Below are 23,287 nucleotides of genomic sequence, written 5' to 3' on the forward strand. Positions count from 1 at the left end.
ATTACACCAATTTGACATTATACAAATTTGACATTACACCAATTTGACATCATACCAATTTGATATTACACCATTTTGATATTATACAATTTTGATATTACACCATTTTGATAATATACCATTTTGATACTATACAATTTTGATACTATAGCATTCTGATACCATTCTGATATTATACCATTTTTGTAACGTTTGGGGTTTTGCTGTCCTCTGGGAGCAAAAGCCCTACTGTTGTCCGATGTCTATCTGCCCTGATTGCACCTGGTGTGTATAGTTAAGTTCACTTTATATGTTCTTCCTGGTTACTATTCAGATCGTCAGTCGATCACTGAACCTTCCCGTGAGTACACCGTTGTGAGTAAAGCTTAGCTCTCCTGCCATGGAGAATAAGTTAGTTTGCCATGTATATTGATTGCTGTGTCGTTGCCTTACCAAGTGTATCTCTTTATTGTGTGCTTATGTAGCGCCGTCGTCCAATGTGTTTCTTTTCGTTACGTGTTTTGGAGAGATAGTTTTCTCTCCTTTGCTTTTCCCATTTACCGTAATTACAGTATTTGCTCAGACATGTTTGAGACAGTGTATCTCCCCTTTTTGTTTATACGCCTTTGTCTGTGTGTTTCCTTTTGCCGACTCTAAATAAAAGAGTATCCTTTTGTTTGAAAATCAACACCTGCCTCGTCTTATCCGTTCTACACTGCACCTGGGTCCTACACACCTACCCAACTTGTAACACATTTTGATATTATACATTTTGATATTATACCATTTTGATAATATACCATTTTTATAATATACCATGTGGATAATATACCATTTTTATACTATACCATTCTGTTACTATACCATTTGTCTACTATAACATTTGTCTACTATACCATTTGTCTACTATTCTCGAAGTCAACTTCCTGTCTGTTGTTGCTAAGCAACTGCAGCGTGGGGGGGAAATTCACTCGATTGTTTACGCTTCATTTAGTGCAGAAAACTGATCGGAAAGCTGCAAATTAAACATAATCAAGGGTAATTTTCTTCAGTGCATCAAAATGCCAAAGAGCTGCTGTGTGACGTTTTGTACCAATATAACAAAATCAAAACTCGAAGTTTTATAAAGTGACTGGCGGCTATCAAGAGGGTAGATGCAGACGGGAGAGTCGATCAAAGCAGACACTGGTCCCCCAAGTCAAATCATATGTATGTCTGCTCTACCCATTTCATAACAGGTGAGAATAAGGAACAAATATTTATATCGTAAATTAATTATTGGCTGTGCGGCTGTAAACGGCAGATAAATGTTAGCTGCTAGCTACTTCACTGTCACGATGGGGTAGGTAGAATGCAATAATACAGAAAGGGGAGGAATGGAGGAGGCAGAGGCGAGGAGTGAAGCTTGGAGAAGGGTGTTTACTGTAGAATCCAGTGCAATACAAGGAACATACAGAAACTATATAACAAACTTCACAATACAAAGCAACAAACACTAAGACTTACTAGAGGGAGAACGGTGCGACACGACGTGGATAGGAACAGGGGGTAACTGGAGGTATGTCGCCACACCGAAGGGAGGACAGACAGAACCCTATATACCCCAACTAATTAACAATTAAGAACACCTGGCCAACACAGAATCACAAACAACACCTAGACAATAAGCAAAGAACAACTAAACACAACTAAACACAAAAGCAACTCCTAACAACCCAAAACAGTGCATGACATCACACCAGGGAAGGGAAAGACAATGACAGCACACACCAGGACACCACATTGATTACACAATTAATTACTGTTAATACAGTGGTCAAGATACTTGTCATTGCAGCGTGCACCAATTGTTTGTGACCACTAGAGGGTGGTAGGGCGCCAATGTCAGGCCGAGGGCCAATGTCAGATGGAGGGCATTGCCCAAAGTTAGGTGGAGGGTACTGCCCAATGTTACCATCCTGCCCAGTCCAGCCAGGACCGGGCCTAGGATCATGACAGTACCCCCCCCTCAACGGGGGGCTTCCAGACCCCCGAAAACAACGTCCATAAGCAGGTGAGGGAGGAAGCCGGAACCCCGGAGAGGACCCAGGGAGAGGACCCGAAGAAGTGAGACCAGGAGGCTGAACGAAAAACCCAGGAGGGGCATAGCAGCCAGGGGGGTTGAAAACGGGCGCAGATGCCCGGAGAGGGGGGGTGGGGACGGGAACAGAGGCCCGGGGAGGAGGACTGGACCTGGGAACAGAGGTCCGACGAGGGGGGGTGGGGATGGGCACCGAGACCCGGGGAGGGGGGCAGAACCTGAGAACCGAGGCCCGGCGAGGGGGAGTGGGGACGGGCACCGAGGCCCGACGAGGAGGGCTGGACCTGGGAAGAGAGGCCCGACGAGGGGGGGTGGGTACAGGTGTAGAAGCCCGGGAAGGGGAGCTGGACCCTGGAGCAGGATCCCGGGCGAGAGACCCTCCAGCCGCCGGACCCGGGGCCGGTTCAGGAGAGCCGGACCGGAGGTGCGGCGGCGACGACCCCTGGAGCAGTATCCCACGCAGACCACGGCGAAGACCACGGCGAAGACCCCGGCGAGGACCACGGCGAGGACCAGGACGCTGATCACGGCGCAGAGCTGGACCAGACGGGGAGCCAGGATCCGTCGAAGAGCCGGGAGCCGGCACGGCAGCCGGACCAGGTGTAGAGTCCGGGCAGGGCGTGGAGACCGGATCGGTCTCGGCGGCGAGGCTTGGTGTAGGATCCGGAGATGAGGAGCCAGGATCCGTCGAGGAGCCGGGAGCCGGCACGGCAGCCGGAACAGGTGGAGAGGCCGGGCAGGGCGTGGAGACCGGATCGGTCTCGGCGGCGAGGCGTGGTGTAGGATCCGGGGATGAGGAGCCAGGACCCAGAGCTGAGGCTGGACTGGGCGTGGAAGCTGGACCAGCTGTGGAGGCCTTACTAGCCATACTAGCCTCGGGGGCTAGGCTAACTGTGGGCCCTGGACTCACTGTGGTAACTGTGCTAGCTGAGAATGCCTGGCTAGCTTGGGACATCTGGTCCGTCTCAGGTACTAGGCTCACCCTAAACCTGGAGCCTAGTCTGGCAGTGGAGACTGTGCTAGCTGGAGACATCTGGTCTGTCTCAGATACTAGGCTCACCCTGAACCTGGAGCCTAGTCTGGCAGTGGAGACTGTGCTAGCTGGAAACGGCCGGTTAGCTATTGAAACGAAGCTAACGGGCGGAGCTATGTTAGCTGGGGACGGCTGGTTAGCTATTGACACGAAGCTAACGGGCGGAGCTAGGTTAGCTGGGAGTGGCTGGTTAGCTATTGACACAAAGCTAACCGGCGGAGCTATGTTAGCTGTGGACGTCTGGTTAGCTGTCTGAGCAAAGCTAACGGGTGGAGCTGTACCCACTGGAGACGTCTGGCCATCGATAGTGGCGGGACTAACAGGTGGAGCCGTGCTAACTGGGGACGACCGGTTGGCTATTGGCACGAAGCTAACGGGTGGAGCTATGTTAGCTGGGGACGGCTGGTTAGCTATTGACACGAAGCTAACGGGCGGAGCTAGGTTAGCTGGGAGTGGCTGGTTAGCTATTGACACAAAGCTAACCGGCGGAGCTATGTTAGCTGTGGACGTCTGGTTAGCTGTCTGAGCAAAGCTAACGGGTGGAGCTGTACCCACTGGAGACGACTGGCCATCGATAGTGGCGGGACTAACAGGTGGAGCCGTGCTAACTGGGGACGACCGGTTAGCTATTGGCACGAAGCTAACGGGTGGAGCTATGTTAGCTGTGGACGTCTGGTTAGCTGTCTGAGCAAAGCTAACGGGTGGAGCTGTACCCACTGGAGACGTCTGGCCATCGATAGTGGCGGGACTAACAAGTGGAGCTGTGCTAACTGGGGACGACCGGTTAGCTATTGGCACGAAGCTAACGGTCGGAGCTATGTTGGCTGTAGACGACAGATCGGCGATGGACATCCGAGCAGCCTCAGCGGCTGTGGGAGGATCTAGGCTGACCGTAAGCCTGAGAACAGTCGGCAGGCTAGCTACCCTAGCCTTCGGTTTATGCTTCTCTATGAGGACAGCAACATGTTCAGCCATCTCCCACATCGCCGTCTGCAGTGTCGGATTCTCAGTGGCGACCTGGTCGATCTTCCGGAGTAGGAACCCCCATTTGGCCAGTGAGTAACTCTTCATGTCACCGGCCATCAGGGTCAGGACAACGGTGATGGTATCACTTACCCTTCCTGCTGCATTCGTTACTGTTGGTGGCGACATTCTGTCACGATGGGGTAGGTAGAATGCAATAATACAGAAAGGGAAGGAATGGAGGAGGCAGAGGCGAGGAGTGAAGCTTGGAGAAGGGTGTTTACTGTAGAATCCAGTGCAATACAAGGAACATACAGAAACTATATAACAAACTTCACAATACAAAGCAACAAACACTAAGACTTACTAGAGGGAGAACGGTGCGACACGACGTGGATAGGAACAGGGGGTAACTGGAGGTATGTCGCCACACCGAAGGGAGGACAGACAGAACCCTATATACCCCAACTAATTAACAATTAAGAACACCTGGCCAACACAGAATCACAAACAACACCTAGACAATAAGCAAAGAACAACTAAACACAACTAAACACAAAAGCAACTCCTAACAACCCAAAACAGTGCATGACATCACACCAGGGAAGGGAAAGACAATGACAGCACACACCAGGACACCACATTGATTACACAATTAATTACTGTTAATACAGTGGTCAAGATACTTGTCATTGCAGCGTGCACCAATTGTTTGTGACCACTAGAGGGTGGTAGGGCGCCAATGTCAGGCCGAGGGCCAATGTCAGATGGAGGGCATTGCCCAAAGTTAGGTGGAGGGTACTGCCCAATGTTACCATCCTGCCCAGTTCAGCCAGGACCGGGCCTAGGATCATGACACTTCACCATATAGTAGTCCATTCTCAGTGTATGTGCACTGGAGGCTTCAAGTAGCCTACATGCCTTTTTCATGTTTATATGTTACTACTATTTAAAAACAGAGCTCACTTTTGCTCATACACACCTGTTTGTTCTCCCCTAAACTAAGATGGCGGCGGTCTCGTGACGTCAGTGTCTTTCAGAATACCATTTTCTACTATACCATTTTCTGTAATGTTTGGGGTTTTGCTCTCCTCTGGGAGCAAAAGCCCTAGTGTTACCTGATGGTAATTACCGTCTATCTGCCCTGATTGCAGTCATTGGTACCTGGTGTGTATAGTTAATTTGGCTTTATACAATGGCATGCAAATTTCTCGATTTCTGATTGGCTGAAACAGTCAAGTTACACCTGGGTATTTGGTGCCAGGACCCGCCCACAACCGAATTACTATCAATCCGGCCTGCGAGTTTTTAGAAGTGAAAGCAAGATGGCGGACAGTAAACGATGTTGATAGGGTCATAAAGACTAAATGAAAAACTATTCTGTCACGGCGAATGTGTTAGTTTCTTAAACAATGTTGGATTATGTAATTGGTGGGTAGTCATTGTGGAACAAAATAAAAATCGCGTGAATTGATTGATTTAATTGCACATTTTATTACTGTCCGCCTTGTTTCCAACTGGTTAAGCTTGGCGACTCTTTCGAAGTCGCTCTCTTTTGAAGTTGGTTAAGCTTAGTTTGTCTTTAGAGCAGGACGATAGACCACCAGCCCTGATTCCAAACTCTAAGCTTAACCAACTTCGAAAGAGAGCAACTTCGAAAGAGTCACCAAGCTTAACCAGTTGGAAACAAGGCGGACAGTAATAAAATTAGCAATCAATTCAATAATCCACGCTCACTTAAAACAGCGCACCTCCCAGCTGCTTCTATAGAAAGTAGGTTTAAAAAAATAAATAAAAAATTCCCTCCTATAGGGCAAAGAGAACTTTTTGTACCTACTTTCTATAGAAGCATCTAAGACCATGTTCTACTATACCATTTGTCTACTATACCATTTTATACTATACCATTTTGCTTAGTGCAGAGTGAGTGAGGTCTGAAACCACCGCTCCATCCATCCACACGAGGCGATCTCCCCTCAGCAGCCCTGCCTTCTCAGCGTGGCCTCCTGCTACCAGACTGACAGAGAACCTCCCCTTCTTCCCCCCTGCAAGCAGCAACAATCACCGTAAACACTATACTCTGGTGAAAGTACAAATTTGACATTTGAATGTACTTTTAAATAATAACCTTTGACACATCCAAAAACTCTAAACAGTTTTGCACACGATCATTTATTACAATTCTTCATGAATAATCACAGGGTGAGTAATTGATATACACATTATCATTTTTGCGTGAAGCGCTCCTTTAACCCTTTCACTGCCACACGACAGAAGGTTAGCCCTTTACTATCACACAACCGACGGCGATGCTCCATCATTAGCATCATTAGCTCCGCCAATGCGGAGCTAATGATGGAGCATCGCCGTCGGTTGTGTGATAGTAAAGGGCTAACCTTCTGTATTGTCACAGTGAAAGGGTTAACCGGCTGTCGTGTGGCAGTGAAATAGTTAATAGTGATGGTGAAGACCCCCATGAACCCCACATCATGGACTTCATTTGACCAAACGTAAAACAAAATGGAGGGTGATGTTGAAGTTATAGCATTCGCTCAGATTTTGAGGACCAATCGTGGGAAGTTGGGATTAAAGTTGGTGGTCATCTGTGATCAGTGGGAAGACTGGAACAGACTAGGGCTTCTTACATAGTGGTGATATCTTCTATACTGGTGATATCTTCTAATACTGGAAATATCTTGGAAATATCTTATAATACTGGAAATATCTTATAATACTGGTAATATCTTGTAAATCAAATCAAATTTATTTATAAGGCCCAACAACACACGTTAATGTCCCCATGGGCCGTACAGGTCTTCTTTAAACAAGTCAAGAAGAAAACATAACAATAAGTCAAGAACAGAACAAGGACACCATAAGGTCCAACAAATTTAAAATAAATGCAAATAAATGAAAGAATGCAAGCACTCCCAGACATACCCCACACGAAGGTAAGGAAAAACTCACTAAAACCTAACAATAGGTAAAAATGCTCCACAGGCAGTGTGGAGGAGAGAAACCTTAGAAGGGCCATTCAAGGGGGGATCTCCCTTCTTAGATGTCTGTGATAGTAGTGTTGCAGACGGACAGTTGGTAAGCATGCACTCAAGTGTGTAGTGAAACACAGATGAGTGCATGCAATAGCAACTGAACATTTTGAAAGATTAAAGATAGAGCTGATAGCGATAGCAACTGAACATTTTGAAAGATTGAAGATAGAGCTGATAGCGAATCTATTTGAGGCACAGGGGCGGCGCAGAGAGGGTCGCGTCCTCCCCGTCTTAATCACGGGACATTCAACACTCCGGTCATTGCTCAGGGACAGCCGGAGACAGGGAGATAGGGGGCGGCGCAGAGAGGGTCGCGAACTCCCCGATATCATCGCGGGACGTCCGGCACTCCGGTCACCACTACGAGACCTCCGGAGACAGGGGGGCACGCAGAGAGGGTCGCAACCTCCCGGCCTTCATCACGGGACGTCCGACACTCCGGTCAGCACTCCAGGATTGGTAATATCTTATAATACTGGAAATATCTTATAATACTGGTAATATCTTGTAATATTGGTAATATCTTATAATACTGATAATATCTTATAATACTGGTGATATTTTATAATACTGATACTAACTTATAATACTGGTAATATCTTATAATACTGGTAATATCTTATAATACTGTATCTTGTAATACTGGTAATATCTTATGATACTGGTAATATCTTATAATACTGGTGATATTTTATAATACTGATACTAACTTATAATACTGGTAATATCTTATAATACTGGGTAATATATTGTAATACTGTTTACTGACTTAATCCTAGATTCCTTTGTACGATAATTTCAATGATTTTCATTAAAAACCGATGACAATTATACCTGTTTTAGCTTCTACTGTATCACAAAATATTTTTTCAAGATGATTTAGCAATAATAATTGTCTTATTACTATTAATACTATATATTCCCTTATATTACATTGCAATCAATAACTCTAAACATTGACTTGGATTTGGATAACAAATACATTGTGAAGAAGAACCTTCTTCCCCCTGCTTGGGACCCTGTAAGAACCTTTTATAAATGAGGCCCCTGGCCCCCTGCTTGGGACCCTGTAAGAACCTTTTATAAATGAGGCCCCTGGCCCCCTGCTTGGGACCCTGTAAGAACATTTTATAAATGAGGCCCCTGGCCCCCTGCTTGGGACCCTGTAAGAACCTTTTATAACTGAGGCTGGCTCCCTGCGTGGGACCCTGTAAGAACCCTTTATAAATGAGGCCCCTGGCCCCCTGCTTGGGACCCCATAAGCACCCCTATGATGTTGGCGTTACCTTCCATCGGTGAGAAGCTGATGCCCAGACCCACGGCAGGGTCCCTGGTGATGTGGCAGAGTCTGGGTGGTTTGCAGCCCTCGGCCTGGTGTGCTCTGGCCAGGGAGCGGATGTCCTGACCCTGGGCCACAGCCCGCTCGTACTCCTCCCCCTCCAACACCAGCAGACACAGCTGGGGCCCACTCAGCTTGATCTGCCTGGCTGCCTGCGTCACAGTAAGACATGTCTGGTTAAACGGCGATGTATTTTACCCCACTGTTTCACTATCTTGTTTTTATTGGTTGGATTCAGAATGCTAAATATAACAAAGGAAATCACAATACAATGATAAATCACCTGTCAAAAGTCATAATAATAATAGATTCCATTTATATAGCACCTCTCATTTGCAGGCGCAAATCATGAGGTGCTTCACAAGAAATAGCAAAGTAAAGAAAAAAAGAAACAGGTTGGTGAAAATATAAAAGGGTAAAAAAAAATATGGCAGGTCAGATTTAACATGTAACATGTAAATAAAGAGGCTTAATGCAAGGCTTGCTGGTAGAAGGCGTATGTTTAGTAGCTTCTGTCTGATTGTGTAGTACTGAGGGTAGTAGGGTTAGTAGCTTCTGTCTGGTTGTGTAGGTACTGAGGGTAGTAGGGTTAGTAGCTTCTGTCTGGTTGTGTAGGTACTGAGGGTAGTAGGGTTAGTACAGTAGCTTCTGTCTGGTTGTGTAGATTAGGTACTGAGGGTAGTAGGGTTATAGTAGCTTCTCTCTGGTTGTGTAGGTTAGGTACTGAGGGTAGTAGGGTTATAGTAGCTTCTGTCTGGTTGTGTAGGTTAGGTACTGAGGGTAGTAGTTGTGTAGGTACTGAGGGTAGTAGGGTTAGTAGGTACGGACTACTGAGGCTAGTAGTAGTTATAGTCCTACCTCAGGGTGAGTGATGTCATCCACAAAGCGGTTGTTGACCTCCAGGAGTCTGTCTCCGTCTTGCAGGCCGCTGCGGTCCGCCACCCCGAATGATGTCACGTTTCTGATGACATGACCTCTGCAGCTCCTCTCCAACCGCAGGTAGAAACCGAAGGACTCACCCTCCTCCCGCTTGAGAACGCACAGGCGCGGGGTGGGCGTCGGCATGGAGTCTGACATCAGAATAGAACAGAAGGCTACTGTCATATGTTCTCAGATAATACACTGCATAAGTGGTATTCTATACTAGTCCCGCCCCCTGGTTCATTCTTTCATCTTTTCAATTGCTGCCGATGACGGTAATCATGTATTCACTTAAGACTGAAATGAGGAGGTTCTACACATTGTTTATGAATGGACTACATTTATGAATGGACCACATTTATGAATGGACCACATTTCCCAGGAGTCACCAATCACCATCAAGTATGAACAACCAAAACACTAGCTAGGTTAGCTGACTTTCAGTTGGAAATATGTTTAGTTAACACTATAGGCTCCAACAGAGTTGGCATAACGGTTGGCTAGCTACCTAGCTGGTGGCGTAACGTACCTGCGTCATCCGTGAGGACCATGACTGGGTTGTCTATTCCCTCTTTAGGATCCAATGTAAGTTTCCTGTAAAGGAGACATTTTAAATGTTTTGCTTTTGAGTCGCAACCCACTGAACGCCTCACTTAGTGGCCCAAACCACAGAGTGTAGATTAGTTCTATACCTCTAGTGCAATATATTAGATTACAACATAATTGTAGGCTAATTGTAGTTATTGGTATACTGTAGGTACTGTATCTGCAGAAAATCTTAATCATGAAAGCTTCTTCCTGAGCAGGAAGCTTATCTCGGGCCCAAAGTCTCTTGAGTGCTATTAGCAGCCAGTTCCAAAAGTCAACGAGGCCAGCAGCGAGAGGCCACTGCATATCACACAGATTGTTTAAAGAACAGTACTTTTATAATAACTACTTTTAAGTACTTTCATTTATACTATAGAGAAGACACGTGGTGCGCGTAAAGCTCCAGAATCTGATTCAGACCTGTAGCCTAAACTGCCAGCACTGAACTGAAATTAATGTATTGTTTATTTTATCTTTTACATACAGTACAGTACACAATTATTCTCCTGATGATGTTCTCTTACGGTTAAACTTTCTCTTATTTAGATTAGATTATAAATGTTGCTGTGAAATATATACATATAAAAAAGCACAACTTACTCTGTCAAATGTATCACTTCCACGAAACCTTTATAAACACAACCGACAACAGGTTAATGATTGTACCAGCCCTGACTGAAGTATTCAAAACTTATAAAACCAAAGAACTATTACGTTTGGCTGAAATGCAATTAGATAATTACCTCTCTCCTCAGTAAATACACTTTCAACGTTTCAGGTTTCACATTTCGTTGCATGCAGACAGAGCTGAGAGATGAATTCCTCCTGGTAAATTGCCGGCCCCTGTTGATTTGTTTTATGAACCCTATACGTCACTCTCTCCGGACTAAACCTCCTCTTATTGCTGTCAGACCTCCACTCTCCAGTGTGACTTGAGTGTGGCGTGTTTGAACCTCACATGACATCTGATCTGAGGCATGCAGGCATTGTAAAAACAGGGCTGGACAATGTGTGATTTTATTATATCTACGTCTGGCCTTTGTCCCCTCTGTAGAGACATGGAAGACATCAGAGAGCTGCTTTTAATAAACTAACAAGAACTCAAATAATAAAATACTTAATATTAATAATAATAATAGTAATATAGATAATAATAATGATAATAATAATAATGATGATGATGATAATAATAATAGTAATAATGCTAATAATAATGCTAATAATAATGATAATGATGATGATGATGATGATGATAATAATAATGATAATAATAATAATACATATTATTATTGTTGTGAAGGGCCAGATTAAACTGAGAATCTACCTTTATTGTTTGATATACTTTGTATATTATTTATATATATACACGGAATATCCCTTTACCTGCGTTCAAACCAGAGTAATATTCGCTCTCCTATTGGACAGCGCCCCCAGGCGCCAGCGCGCAAGCCCCCAACGGCAGGTTCAAAGACAAGTTCAGGCATGTCAGAACATGCCCGGAGTTAGCGTATTGATACCAGACAAAGACTGCGGTTTGGGACTAGATATTCACTTAAGTATAAATACAGCGCAAGGTGCGCACACCGTGCCTCGTTCAGTACCTTACCCACCTTCACCACGAGTCAACGTGCAGTGAAGTGAGCAACCTTGCGTCTAACAGAGCATTGCGAACCACGTGCGAATAGAATAGTAAAAATGTCAGAGTTTAATGAAGTAACGTTGAGTTCGACCTAATCTAATGTGAAGTAAATAGTCGTTCATTTATTGTATATCGTGCGTTCGTGTGTAGCATTACCCAGCGGTTCGTCGTGTCTTTAGCTAGTGTACTTAGCCAGGGTGTGTGGCCTAAATACGTCGCCCACACCCGAGGAGTCCTAGGCGGAGAACCGTTGGACATGTACACAGGAGAATCGGCGTCGGCGATTGCAGAACCATTACTGGTTGGATTATATTGATTTGGAACGTGGTACCCGGAGAAGAGCATCGTTGATTTCCACTGTCGTTTGGGATTCAACCTCGTGAGGATTACAACTCGGGCCGGCCTCGTGGACGGGGGCTGGCTAGCTGTCATCAATGCTATCTAGCATTTGGATTACAATTATTACTTTGCTGCTGATCAAGGGAGTTTACAAGGACCGACTCCTGTACCTGGAGTCTCTTTATTCCTCATTGAATCAGACGGAGTACCCGAACATTCCTCTACCCTCCAGGCCTTACACCCCCGGAGGGAACCCATTGTCTCCAGGTGGTACCAGTGTTGCTCTATCTAGTTGCTACTATACGACAGGTGGTGTCAACTTAGACCCATCGTAGGATTCCTGCTATTCTTAGTGACTCATGCTATTGACTGACTTTACGTATATTCTTCGCCATACAAGCGCGACCCTAATTCTCATTCTGTAACCTAATGTTGCCTAATAATAATAAATTACCCTCAAATACTATTTCTTTGTCAATGCCGTGTCCTTGTGGGTGTTCACCATCTATATTTGATGTACTGTCTGGCCAGTAATTAAAGTACATAACTAGCAGTGGTTTAATCTATCACAATCTTTAATACAGTCAGGGTTTTGTAACCCCTCAGTTACAAATGGTCCTTCGAGCCGGAGGGTATCAGTGTAATATTTAATATAATATTAATATTGACATGGCCAGCGGTGAACACTCTCCAACCGGCTCCCCTAAGCTAGAACGCCCGCAGCGCAAACGTCAGCTACCTCCATATCTGGAGGAATTTGCTTTCGTTCTACCCCCTAGCTAAACAGACGTTAAATACGGATAAATCGGATAGTTTAAGCATGTCCAATCCTATCGACTTGGCGACCCTGCCAGTAGAGACCCCAGTGGGTTCAAACGAAACTGACTTAGCTCACGGGGGGGACCAAGTGGGACATGACGTGACTATACCTCCAGACAGCGTCACCGGGATAGACCCCGGAGCGCTCCAGGATAAAGAAATCGCTCCAGGGATAGAACCCGACACACAACCAAGAGAAGAGTACCTCGCTCAGGAGATAGACCTCGGAGCGCGCCAGGAGAACAGATCTCCAACAAGCCCTGTCAGCACCCGATCACCTCCGTCAGTGTCATCCCCCAGCGAGGCGGACCAGAGACTGGCGCAAGCCTTGATCGCCACGCTGACAGCCTCAACCGAAAGAGACCGACTCCACGGTGAGCGCGACCGGCTTCAAGCAAAGACGCTTAGTGAGCGCTCTGCCACGGAAAGAGAGCGCCTCCGCGCGCAGCTCCAAGCGCAAGCCCTTAGTGAGCGCGAACACTCTGCAGTGGAACGAGAGCGCCTCCGGGCGCAACAATTAAGTGAGCGCGAACACTCTGCCATGGAACGAGAGCGCCTCCAGGCTCAACAAATGAGCGAGCGCGAACAACGAGAGCGCCTCCAGGCGCAACAATTAAGCAAGCGCGAACACTCTGCAGCGGAACGAGAGCGCCTTCACGCGCAACTCCAAGCGCAAGCCCTTAGTGAGCGCGAACACTCTGCAACTGAACGAGAGCGCCTCCAGGCGCAACAAAGGAGTGAGGACGACCGCATCAGACTAGAGGAGAGGCGCCTTCAGACGGAAGAGAACATAGAACGAGACCGCGCCAATGCACAGCGCGACGCCGCCAATGCACAGCGCGAAGCAGAGCGCGAACGGCTGCAGGCGCAGATGATAGAACAATTGACCCCCTCTCTCCGCACGGAGCTCCCGGAGATCATCACGACAAGGGTCTAGGGCACCTTCCCCTACCCGACAAAGCGACCCGGGACCCGGCCAACAGGAGGAACCTGTCTACGTCTCCGAGCCCCCTCCCCGACCGGTCCATACGAGACACAGCCAACGGGAAGAACCAGCCTACGTCGCCGAGAGACTAACTAGAAGACTCCAGGACCTAGAAGAGGAAGAGGAGGAATATCAAGCCCACCAGCACGAACGTACTCTGGACCAGGAGGCCCAGTACAGCCCCGACTTCAGCCCCGAGTCACTGCACTACAAACCCCCGACCCAACTCACGGGTGAGTTTGACGTACAGTCAGCACCGAGGAACAGAACCTGGGGACCCGGCCTCTGGTACCCACCAAGTACTAACCCACGACCACACGTACGGGGAGACTCGCCCAGGAGGCCTCTTCCCCTACGCTCACCAATGTACCAGCCATCCATGGCATCGTACCTTGGCACACCGACGTTCCCAGACTTTACGCGCGAGGACAGAGCACAGTACACGGAATTACGCATGTGTTTGGAGACTATGATGTCCGATGTCCCCGACGAGTCGTACAAATATGCCATCCTCCTCAAGCATCTCAAGGTGCCCAGAGCGCATAACATAGCGCTGGCATATTCCAACTCAAGCACCCCATACTCCGCGGCTCTGGTGGCCCTCGACCAGCGTTATGGACGCATATGGGATTACGTGATCCAAGAAATACGGGATATCGACCGCCTCCCCCCAGCCAAAGACAATAGAGCACTGGATGACCTCTCTATCAAGGTACAATCCCTCGTGGGGATGCTGGGGTATAGATGTAGCAGTACTGTCTATCTGTATGTCATGTATGTCATATATGTTATGATGAATTGAAAATGGGGGACCCTGATGTAAACAAGACGAAAGTCTTTCTCTGGTCTGCATCCCCTTAACAATTGTATGTATTGAGCTGTACTGTACTGTACCCATTCTGCAATCTGTTAATAAACTTTTCAATCAATCAATCAATGCAAATTCTAATGTGGAGCGAATACTGGAGAAGCTCCCTCCAGCCCGCCAAGAGCGTTTTCGGCGGCAGAGAGACCACCGTGATCCCAACGGCCCAGAGCCATCCCTCCTAGACCTGGCCGCTTTCCTCGCAAGGGAAGTTAGCAGCCTACGACTGGACACATTCGTGTGGAGTGGATCTAGCCCAAGAGATGGACCTCGGAGGTCCAACGATAACCGCTGGTCAGTGACAGTTATGCACCAGGCCGAGTCAGTGCCGCAGCACAAGAACCACAGCACCCCCCAGACCAAGGGGAAGTGGAAGATTGTATGCCAGTACTGTGAAAATGAACATTGGCTGTCTCAATGTGACACCTTCAAGAAGCTGACCGCTGACGAGGTGAGTCAGTGGATCAAAGCCAACCGCCGCTGCTTCCGCTGCGCGCGCAGCCATATGGCAGCTGAGTGCCGCCTAAAGAAAAGATGCAGCAAGTGCGACGGCGCCCACTTGGAGGTCCTACACGACAGCAACAAGAAGAAACCCGTACCCCCAAGCAGCTCGAGAGTGAACGTCATGTACATAGACCCTGCGAAGAGCGGGAGCTCCCGAGTGCTCTTGAAGGTGGTCCGAGTGATCTTAAGCTACGAGGACAAGGTCATGGACACTTACGCCGTCCTAGACGATGGGTCAGAAAAGACTCTCCTCCTCGCATCCGCCGCAGCCCGGCTGGGTCTGCGGGGGAGCGAAGAAACAATGACAATCCGTACCATTAGAAGAGACCTGAAGACCATAAAGGGTGAAAATGTCTCCTTCACGATAGCAGCGGTCGGGCAGCCCGAGAAGCAGTATAGCATCACTAACGCCTTCACCAGCCACGACATAGGCCTGTCACAGTACACCTACCCCATCCCAAAGCTGATGGAGAAATACGTGCACCTACGTCAACTACCTATACCGCTCATCGACGACGCCACCCCGACCCTGCTCATAGGATCCGACCACGCACACCTCATCGTCCCAACGGACCGGGTCCACATCGGGCCCAGAGGCTGTCCAGCAGCGGTCGAGACCCGCCTGGGTTGGACACTACAAGGCCCCCTCTCCGGGTCTTCCAACCGACCGACAGCCACTCGCTGTCTCTACACGAGGATAAACGAAGAAGACACCACCCTCTTGCAGCACGTCGAGAGGCTATGGACATTAGACGCGATGCCCTTTAAGAATGAAAAGAAACTCGTTCGCTCAAAGGAAGACACTTATGCCATAGCCCTCCTCGAGCAGAAGACAAAGAGAGTCGAGGTCAACGGAGTGATGAGATACGCAACTCCACTCTTGAGGCGAGAGGGTATGCCCACCCTCCACGCCTCAAAAGAAGCGACAGAGCGATATCTACTGAACACCGAGCGGCGTCTAGCTAAAGACCCCACTCAAGCCACTGTGTACCGCGCTGAGATCGACAAGCTGATCACAGCGGGACACATAAAGAAAATTGACATTCAAGAGGCCGACCAGACGATTGAATCCTGGTACGTGCCCCACCACAAGGTCCACCACAACGGCAAGGATCGCATTGTATTCAACTGCAGCTACCAGATCGGACTACAGAATCTGAATAAAGAACTCTTGCCCGGCCCGACACTCGGCCCCTCTCTCCTCGGCGTACTACTACGTTTCCGCCAAGACGAGGTGGCCATCAGCGGCGACATCAAAGGGATGTTCCTGCAGGTGCGACTAGTGGAGGAGGACAAGCCCTTGCTGCGGTTCCTATGGAGAGAGAGGATCAAAGATGAGCAACCATCCATCTACCAATGGGAGGTCCTCCCCTTCGGAACCACATGCAGCCCATGCTGTGCTACGTTCGCACTGCAAAAACATGTGACAGAAGACCCTGAAGCTGACGAGGAGGTCAGACAAAGTGTAGAGAGGAGTTTCTACGTGGACAACTGTCTGCAAAGCGTCTCGACGCCAGAAGAAGCCGAAGCCCTCCTGCTCAAGCTCCGCGCCTCACTGATCAAAGGCGGCTTTGATCTCCGGCAGTGGGCCAGCAGTGACCCTCAAGTACTTCGCAGCCTCTCCCCAGAGACAAAGGCAGCAAGCAGCGAGACCTGGATGGCGACCACCCCAGGTGAAGCACAGGAAATGACATTGGGCCTAGTCTGGCGCTTCAAAACAGACTCGCTCCATTACAAATACACACCCCTGACCACGGAGCAGGGAAGGTCGACCCCGCTACCGACCACCAGACGGAGCGTATACAGAACACTCGCAAGTCAATACGACCCGCTGGGGTGTATCCTACCTTACACCACTCGGGCGAAAATGATTGTACGAGAGCTGTGGGACAAGGAACAGGGCTGGGACGACCCCATACCCAACCACCTAGCTTCCACCTGGAGAGAGTGGGAGAGAGAACTCAGCTCGCTCAAAAATGTGAACATACGCCGAAGCTACTTCCCACCCACAGTGCGGCTGGAGACGTGCCAGATGGACCTGCACGTCTTCAGCGACGCCTCGGAAGTGGCCTACGGTTCGGTGGCTTACTTGCGGGCCCGAGAGGAGGGAGGAGAAATACACACAGCCTTCATCCTGGCTCGGTCAAGGATAGCCCCCCGCAAGCAACAATCGATCCCGCGTCTAGAGCTCTGCGCAGCCCGGTGCAAAGAACAATGACAGACTCCATGACCGTACTCACATGGATCCAGTCCGATTCTTGTAGATACAAGGTCTTCGTGGGAGTCAGAATCACAGAGATTCAAGACCTGGTAGGATCAGCGTGCTGGAGGTACGTGGACACGAAACAGAACCCAGCCGATGTCATCACACGGGGGATGTCCCTAGATGACCTCACACGTCACAATATCTACAGTGACGGTCCTGAGTTCCTCAAGCTCCCGGAGGAAGAGTGGCCTACCCCCACCCCTCGGGAGGCTAGTCAAGAGGAGGCAGAGATCAAGAAATCTATGTTCTGTGGGTTGACGCACACCCCAGTCCCCACTGACCCTAACATAGACGACTGCCTCACCTTTGAGAGTGCGCAGCTAAAGACATTCCTGTGGCACCACCCTGAGGTTCCCCCCACTACCGACATTGACGCATCGAACTACGCAGAGGCAGAACTCCTTCTGCTACAGCGAGCCCAAAGAGACTCGTTCCCCGACGAGCTAGACTGCCTGCAGGGAACAAAGCCAATCCCGTCAGACAGCAGACTGCTCCACTTGGCCCCCGAGCGCGACACCCATGGCCTCATCAGGGTGGGTGGTCGTCTGAGACGGGCCCCGGACTTAACGGATGACGTCAAGTTTCCTATAGTTCTCAACAGCCGACACAAGGTCACTGAGCTCATCATAAAGAAATACGACGAGGATGTGCACCACGCTGGGGCAGAGAGAGTCTTCGCTGAGATCCGACGTCGCTATTGGATACTGCAAGGAAGAGAAGCAGTATGACGCTTCCAGCGGACATGTCTAGACTGTCGCAAGTGGCGAGCACAGCCCAGTATACCCATGATGGCAGACCTGCCTCCCTGTCGCCTCCGACTCGGCGAGAAGCCCTTTCACTCCATGGGCGTGGACTGCTTCGGCCCGCTCTACGTGAAGAAAGGAAGAGGGACGGAGAAGAGGTGGGGCATTGTATTCAAGTGCATGACCACCCGAGCAGTACACATAGAACTCCTTCCGACCATGAGTACGGACTCATTCCTCATGGCCTTCCGGAGATTCACAGCGCGAAGAGGAAAACCGTCTACAGATGAAGCTTTTAGTATTCCTGGGCGCTTTGCCGCGTTGTGCGCACGGTTATATCACGTCGTTTTAATTAATTGTGACCCAGGCTGCTGTTCTGTTTTATGCCGCCAGGAGGCGCAAAGTCGCCCGGCGCGGCGGCGGTCTATTGATTCCTCATTCAACACTGCCTTTGTTTCAATAACACGAGCCACTGTCAACGTTGGGACTGCGCGAGACAAGAGAGACTTTATTGTGAATTTAAAATATGCTGGTAAAGTGGGGAGGGAGATTGTTCATTCAAGTAAGCTATAATATATTATGAAATTCGTATTTTTATGAAACACCTCGAACTTATCTCACTACGATTCAACCTATTGCGTGGTACAACAGAGAGACGTGGTAGTATCCGCGTCTGTGATTTGCCTAAACGTTATTATTTTGGTAACGTTTATTTCTGACTACAGTACAGTATGTATTACTATCTATTACTACCTACTATGGGCCAGCCGTGTATAGGTGTAACAGAGTTATAATAGTTCAATGGTTGTGACGGCGGAGTTACTGTACAGTAGCGATGCGTCAGGTACTACTTTGTATCACAAACAGTACTGTATTTGCAAAACTGATATGTCATAAATGTATAGATGTACAGTAGCAGTACTGTCTACCTGTATGTCATGTATGTCATTATGAATTGAAAATGGGGGACCCTGATGTAAACAAGACGACAGAGAGACGTGGTAGTATCCGCGTCTGTGATTTGCCTAAACGTTATTATTTTGGTAACGTTTATTTCTGACTACAGTACAGTATGTATTACTATCTATTACTACCTACTATGGGCCAGCCGTGTATAGGTGTAACAGAGTTATAATAGTTCAATGGTTGTGATGGCGGAGTTACTGTACAGTAGCGATGCGTCAGGTACTACTTTGTATCACAAACAGTACTGTATTTGCAAAACTGATGTCATAAATGTATAGATGTACAGTAGCAGTACTGTCTACCTGTATGTCATGTATGTCATTATGAATTGAAAATGGGGGACCCTGATGTAAACAAGACGAAAGTATTTTGCACTGTACAGTATGTCACAGGTGAGCTTGCTAGCCATTTGATTGTTAACGTGATATAAAAAAAATAAACAATACTTGATTGATTGATTGAAAAGTTTATTAACAGATTGCAGAATGGGTACATTACAGTACAGCTCAATACATACAATTGTTAAGGGGATGCAGACCAGAGAAAGACTTTCGTCTTGTTTACATCAGGGTCCCCCATTTTCAATTCATCATAACATATATGACATACATGACATACAGATAGACAGTACTGCTACATCTATGACATACCAGATTTGCAAATACAGTACTGTTTGTGATACGAAAAGAGTCCAGAAAAGAGAGTATATACATTTGACATAGAAACTGTACATTGGAGGATGTTGGGGGGGAGGTTGGGTAGGAAGAGTGGGTGGGGGACACTGTACAACTGAACAAGCAAAACTGTACATTGGAATATCACCCCAAAGCACTTCAGAGATGGGAAGCCATCTCCCATCCGGGCTCTCGTGTCTGCTCTCACCCAAAAAAGGTAACAATATCGCACATATTTCTGCATCATAACGTTAAGTTCTAGCTCTGTTATCAATACATCCAACTGTGTTATCAGTATGTGGAGTATGGAGATGTTACTGCCCTCACAGAGACGACACAGGTCAATCCAACACAGGACATGAGTGACAATGAAAGAGGTATGATTTATGTTTTTGGACTAAAGTGAGCATCATGGAATGTGTGCAACTTTACAATCATGTCATTGATGAACTGAATATCTCTGTGAACTCTCTCAATATATATATCTCTTCTTGTAAAAAGTACAAAGTCACTGTAGTGTAGCAGTGAAGGGCTTGGGGTAATATGTGGACTGTATGAAGGCATCTGAAATTTTCTTTCTCTTTAGTATCTTGCCAAATTCTGATGCAGTCAGCCTGCCCTCTCACAGCAAACTTCAGTCCCATTGACATATAGCAGAACTGATTGGCAAATTAACACAATGCCCCTGCGTGTGCAGCTCTTGCTTGTTCTTATGAAACTGAGACAAAATCATGATTTAAAAGATTTGGCATTTAGATTTATGATTGATGAACGTAGTGTTGGTACTTTGTTCAACGCATGGGTCATCTTTCTTGTACAGGTGACACGGACCCCAAAATTGTCAACAAGAACGGAGAATGGATCTGACTGGAACGCTAGCTGGATTATACATTGCAACATGACAGTAAATACTATTGTAATAAAACGTTCAAAACTATGTTCAATTTGTGTATTGTTTTGTTACTATAAGATTGCATTTCGCACTGTACCGACGTCACAGATGAGCTCTATAAAAAAAACGATTGAATTGCTCAGAATTTAAAATTGTGTCCCCAATAGGACATAATAATATTAATATTATTCCCCAGTATGACACAATAAACACAGAATGAATGCTACCAAAGAGAATGCTATATGCAATTTGCTCATATACATAACATAGCCCACAGGAAGGCAAAGTTGACAAGGTTTGTACCAAAATGCAATTTATTTTAAACATAATGATACATGATTAATGTATTTTTTTACTGGACTGGCCCTGTAATTTGCCCTTCAGGTGAAAACTAGCAATATGGGTGTAAGAAAATGTGTATTAATCCTGTAACATGAGTCAAGGTCAGATCTAGCCTGGAATAGAGAACAGAATGTTGATTTTTTGATGTTCAAGTTTCTTTATTAGTTGTCATACAGAAGTACAGAATACTTTTATATAAAATGCTAATATTAAAAAAAGGCAGATGCCCTCTGCAGATGTCTGCCTAACAAAGAAAGTGGCTGCACACAATACATAATTATGTTTGTTAGAAGCAGGCTACTCTCTCATGATTCCATCTGCTTCTATCATGAGAGAGTAGCCTGCTTCCATCATGAGAGTAGTAAATACTAGGTGCTGGACAATTAGCATTTCAATGGTGTGTGGGGGTTGCAGCCAGCGCATTCCAATGTTCCCGGCAGCGTGTCAAAGTGTCCTTGAGCAAGACGCTTAACCCCCAATTGCTCCTGATGAGCAGGTTGGCACCTCTGCCGTCTGTGAGTGAATGTGAGGTGGGTTCTAGGGGTAAGGTCAAGTAGAAGTCTGACCAGTTTGTTTTGTGATGTTTGTAATCTTGTTTTTAGCGCCTTTGAGGTGCTTTGGTACCATGAGGTGCAAGCATAGTCGTAGTACAAATATACAGCACTGTTGGGGGGGGGGGGGCTCTCTCGCATATAGTAATAATAGAGTATATACATTTGAGGGGGAATAAACTGTACATATACAGCACTGTTTGTGATACAAAAATAGTAGAGTACATTAACCTGGCACACAACATACTTGTTCACATGTCATTTTTCTTTCACTCTAAAGTACAGTTTATTCCCCCTCAAATGTATATACTCTATTATTACTATATACTATTTTTGTATCACAAACAGTGCTGTATATTTGTAGACCTCTTCCAATGTACAGTTTATATGTCTGAGGAGAAGACTGGTACTCATCATCTTCGTCTCCACAAAGTAGGCTACTGGGGGGTCTACTGTATGTGAGACATATTTCCTTTAGAGTGAAAGAAAAATGACATGTGAACAAGTATGTTGTGTGCCAGGTTAATGTACTCTACTATTTTTGTATCACAAACAGTGCTGTATATGTACAGTTTATTCCCCCTCAAATGTATATACTCTATTATTACTATATGCGAGAGAGCCCCCCCCCCAACAATGCTGTATATTTGTAGACCTCCTCCAATGTACAGTTTATATGTCCTTGATGCTGCTCTCCAGGACCGAGATCATGGCGTTCTTCTGCTCCAGGTCCCGCAGCAGCTCTGTGTTCTCCTTCTCCTTCAGCTCCTCGCACCTCTTGGCAGCCAGATATGGACACATGGAACGTAAACACTATTATTAGTACAATACATATGATAGGAGCTGGAGCACATAAGTACACACACACACACACAATCACATGCACAAGTACACAAACATAAACACAATGACCATCAGTCCATTAGTACATTAAAACCAGACACTGTCCGCAGACTCTTTACATCTTTACTACCGTAGGCTCCATCACCTTGGAACAGATAATACTTGTGCAGGCTCTATCACAACATTATAGAAAGATGTGTTTGTTATTAATCAAGCAGGCTTGGATCCCATACATGTAGGTTTAACAATAGAGATCAGACTCAAGACAGTTTTCTGCTCTGTTGTGAGTCCTGTTTGTTTAAACGGAGAAAGATTTTAACCTCACACCTAAGTTTGGTTTATATACTAAAATTGCTAACAGATTAGGGGAATAGCTACAATTTAAATCTTGTTCGGTCCCGGCGTGTGGCTCACAGCACCATCGGCCTCTGCAGGTTCAGCTTGGGCCTCTCCCTCATGAAGTACTGCCCGCCGAATATGATGGTGGCATACAGGCCGCAGAACATGAAGGACTTGCTCCTGAAGTGGGACAGAATACACACAGAACATGGAAGATTTACTACGGAAGTAGGACAGAACACACACAGAACATGGAAGATTTACTATGGAAGTAGGACAGAACACACAGAACATGGAAGATTTACTATGGAAGTATACAGGACAGAACACACACAGAACAAATGTATATATTCTCTTTTAGAAATGGTCTGTACCCATTCTGCAATCTGTTCTGTATCGTTAGTGGCTTAGCTTGGCATCGCTACTGCACTATCTCGCGTACGTGCACGCGTACTGAATAAACCACAAATGTACCTCTAATACCAGTATTAGTCTGACCACACCCCTCATCAGCTTACCTTCATAAGCAGGTGTGTGGTCACCTGCTCTCCTCCTTCTCGCTTTCAC

General features: G+C 46.9%; 1 protein-coding gene across 1 annotated transcript in view; it reads right to left on the bottom strand.

The window, feature by feature from the left end:
* nherf4b (NHERF family PDZ scaffold protein 4b) overlaps window positions 1-23,287 on the bottom strand; it is a gene marked incomplete at both ends in the record, with an annotated part of 80,082 nt that overhangs the window by 20,890 nt on the left and 35,905 nt on the right. The window contains 5 exons of the mRNA XM_084320581.1: window positions 5,961-6,100; window positions 8,392-8,596; window positions 9,303-9,514; window positions 9,895-9,959; window positions 22,796-22,900. Coding sequence (XP_084176707.1) covers window positions 5,961-6,100; window positions 8,392-8,596; window positions 9,303-9,514; window positions 9,895-9,959; window positions 22,796-22,900 — 727 coding nt within the window. The remainder of the gene's footprint in view (window positions 1-5,960; window positions 6,101-8,391; window positions 8,597-9,302; window positions 9,515-9,894; window positions 9,960-22,795; window positions 22,901-23,287) is intronic.

This window comes from Notolepis coatsorum (assembly GCF_963971535.1).
Source record: "Notolepis coatsorum genome assembly, chromosome: 8".
Lineage (NCBI taxonomy): Eukaryota > Metazoa > Chordata > Actinopteri > Aulopiformes > Paralepididae > Notolepis > Notolepis coatsorum.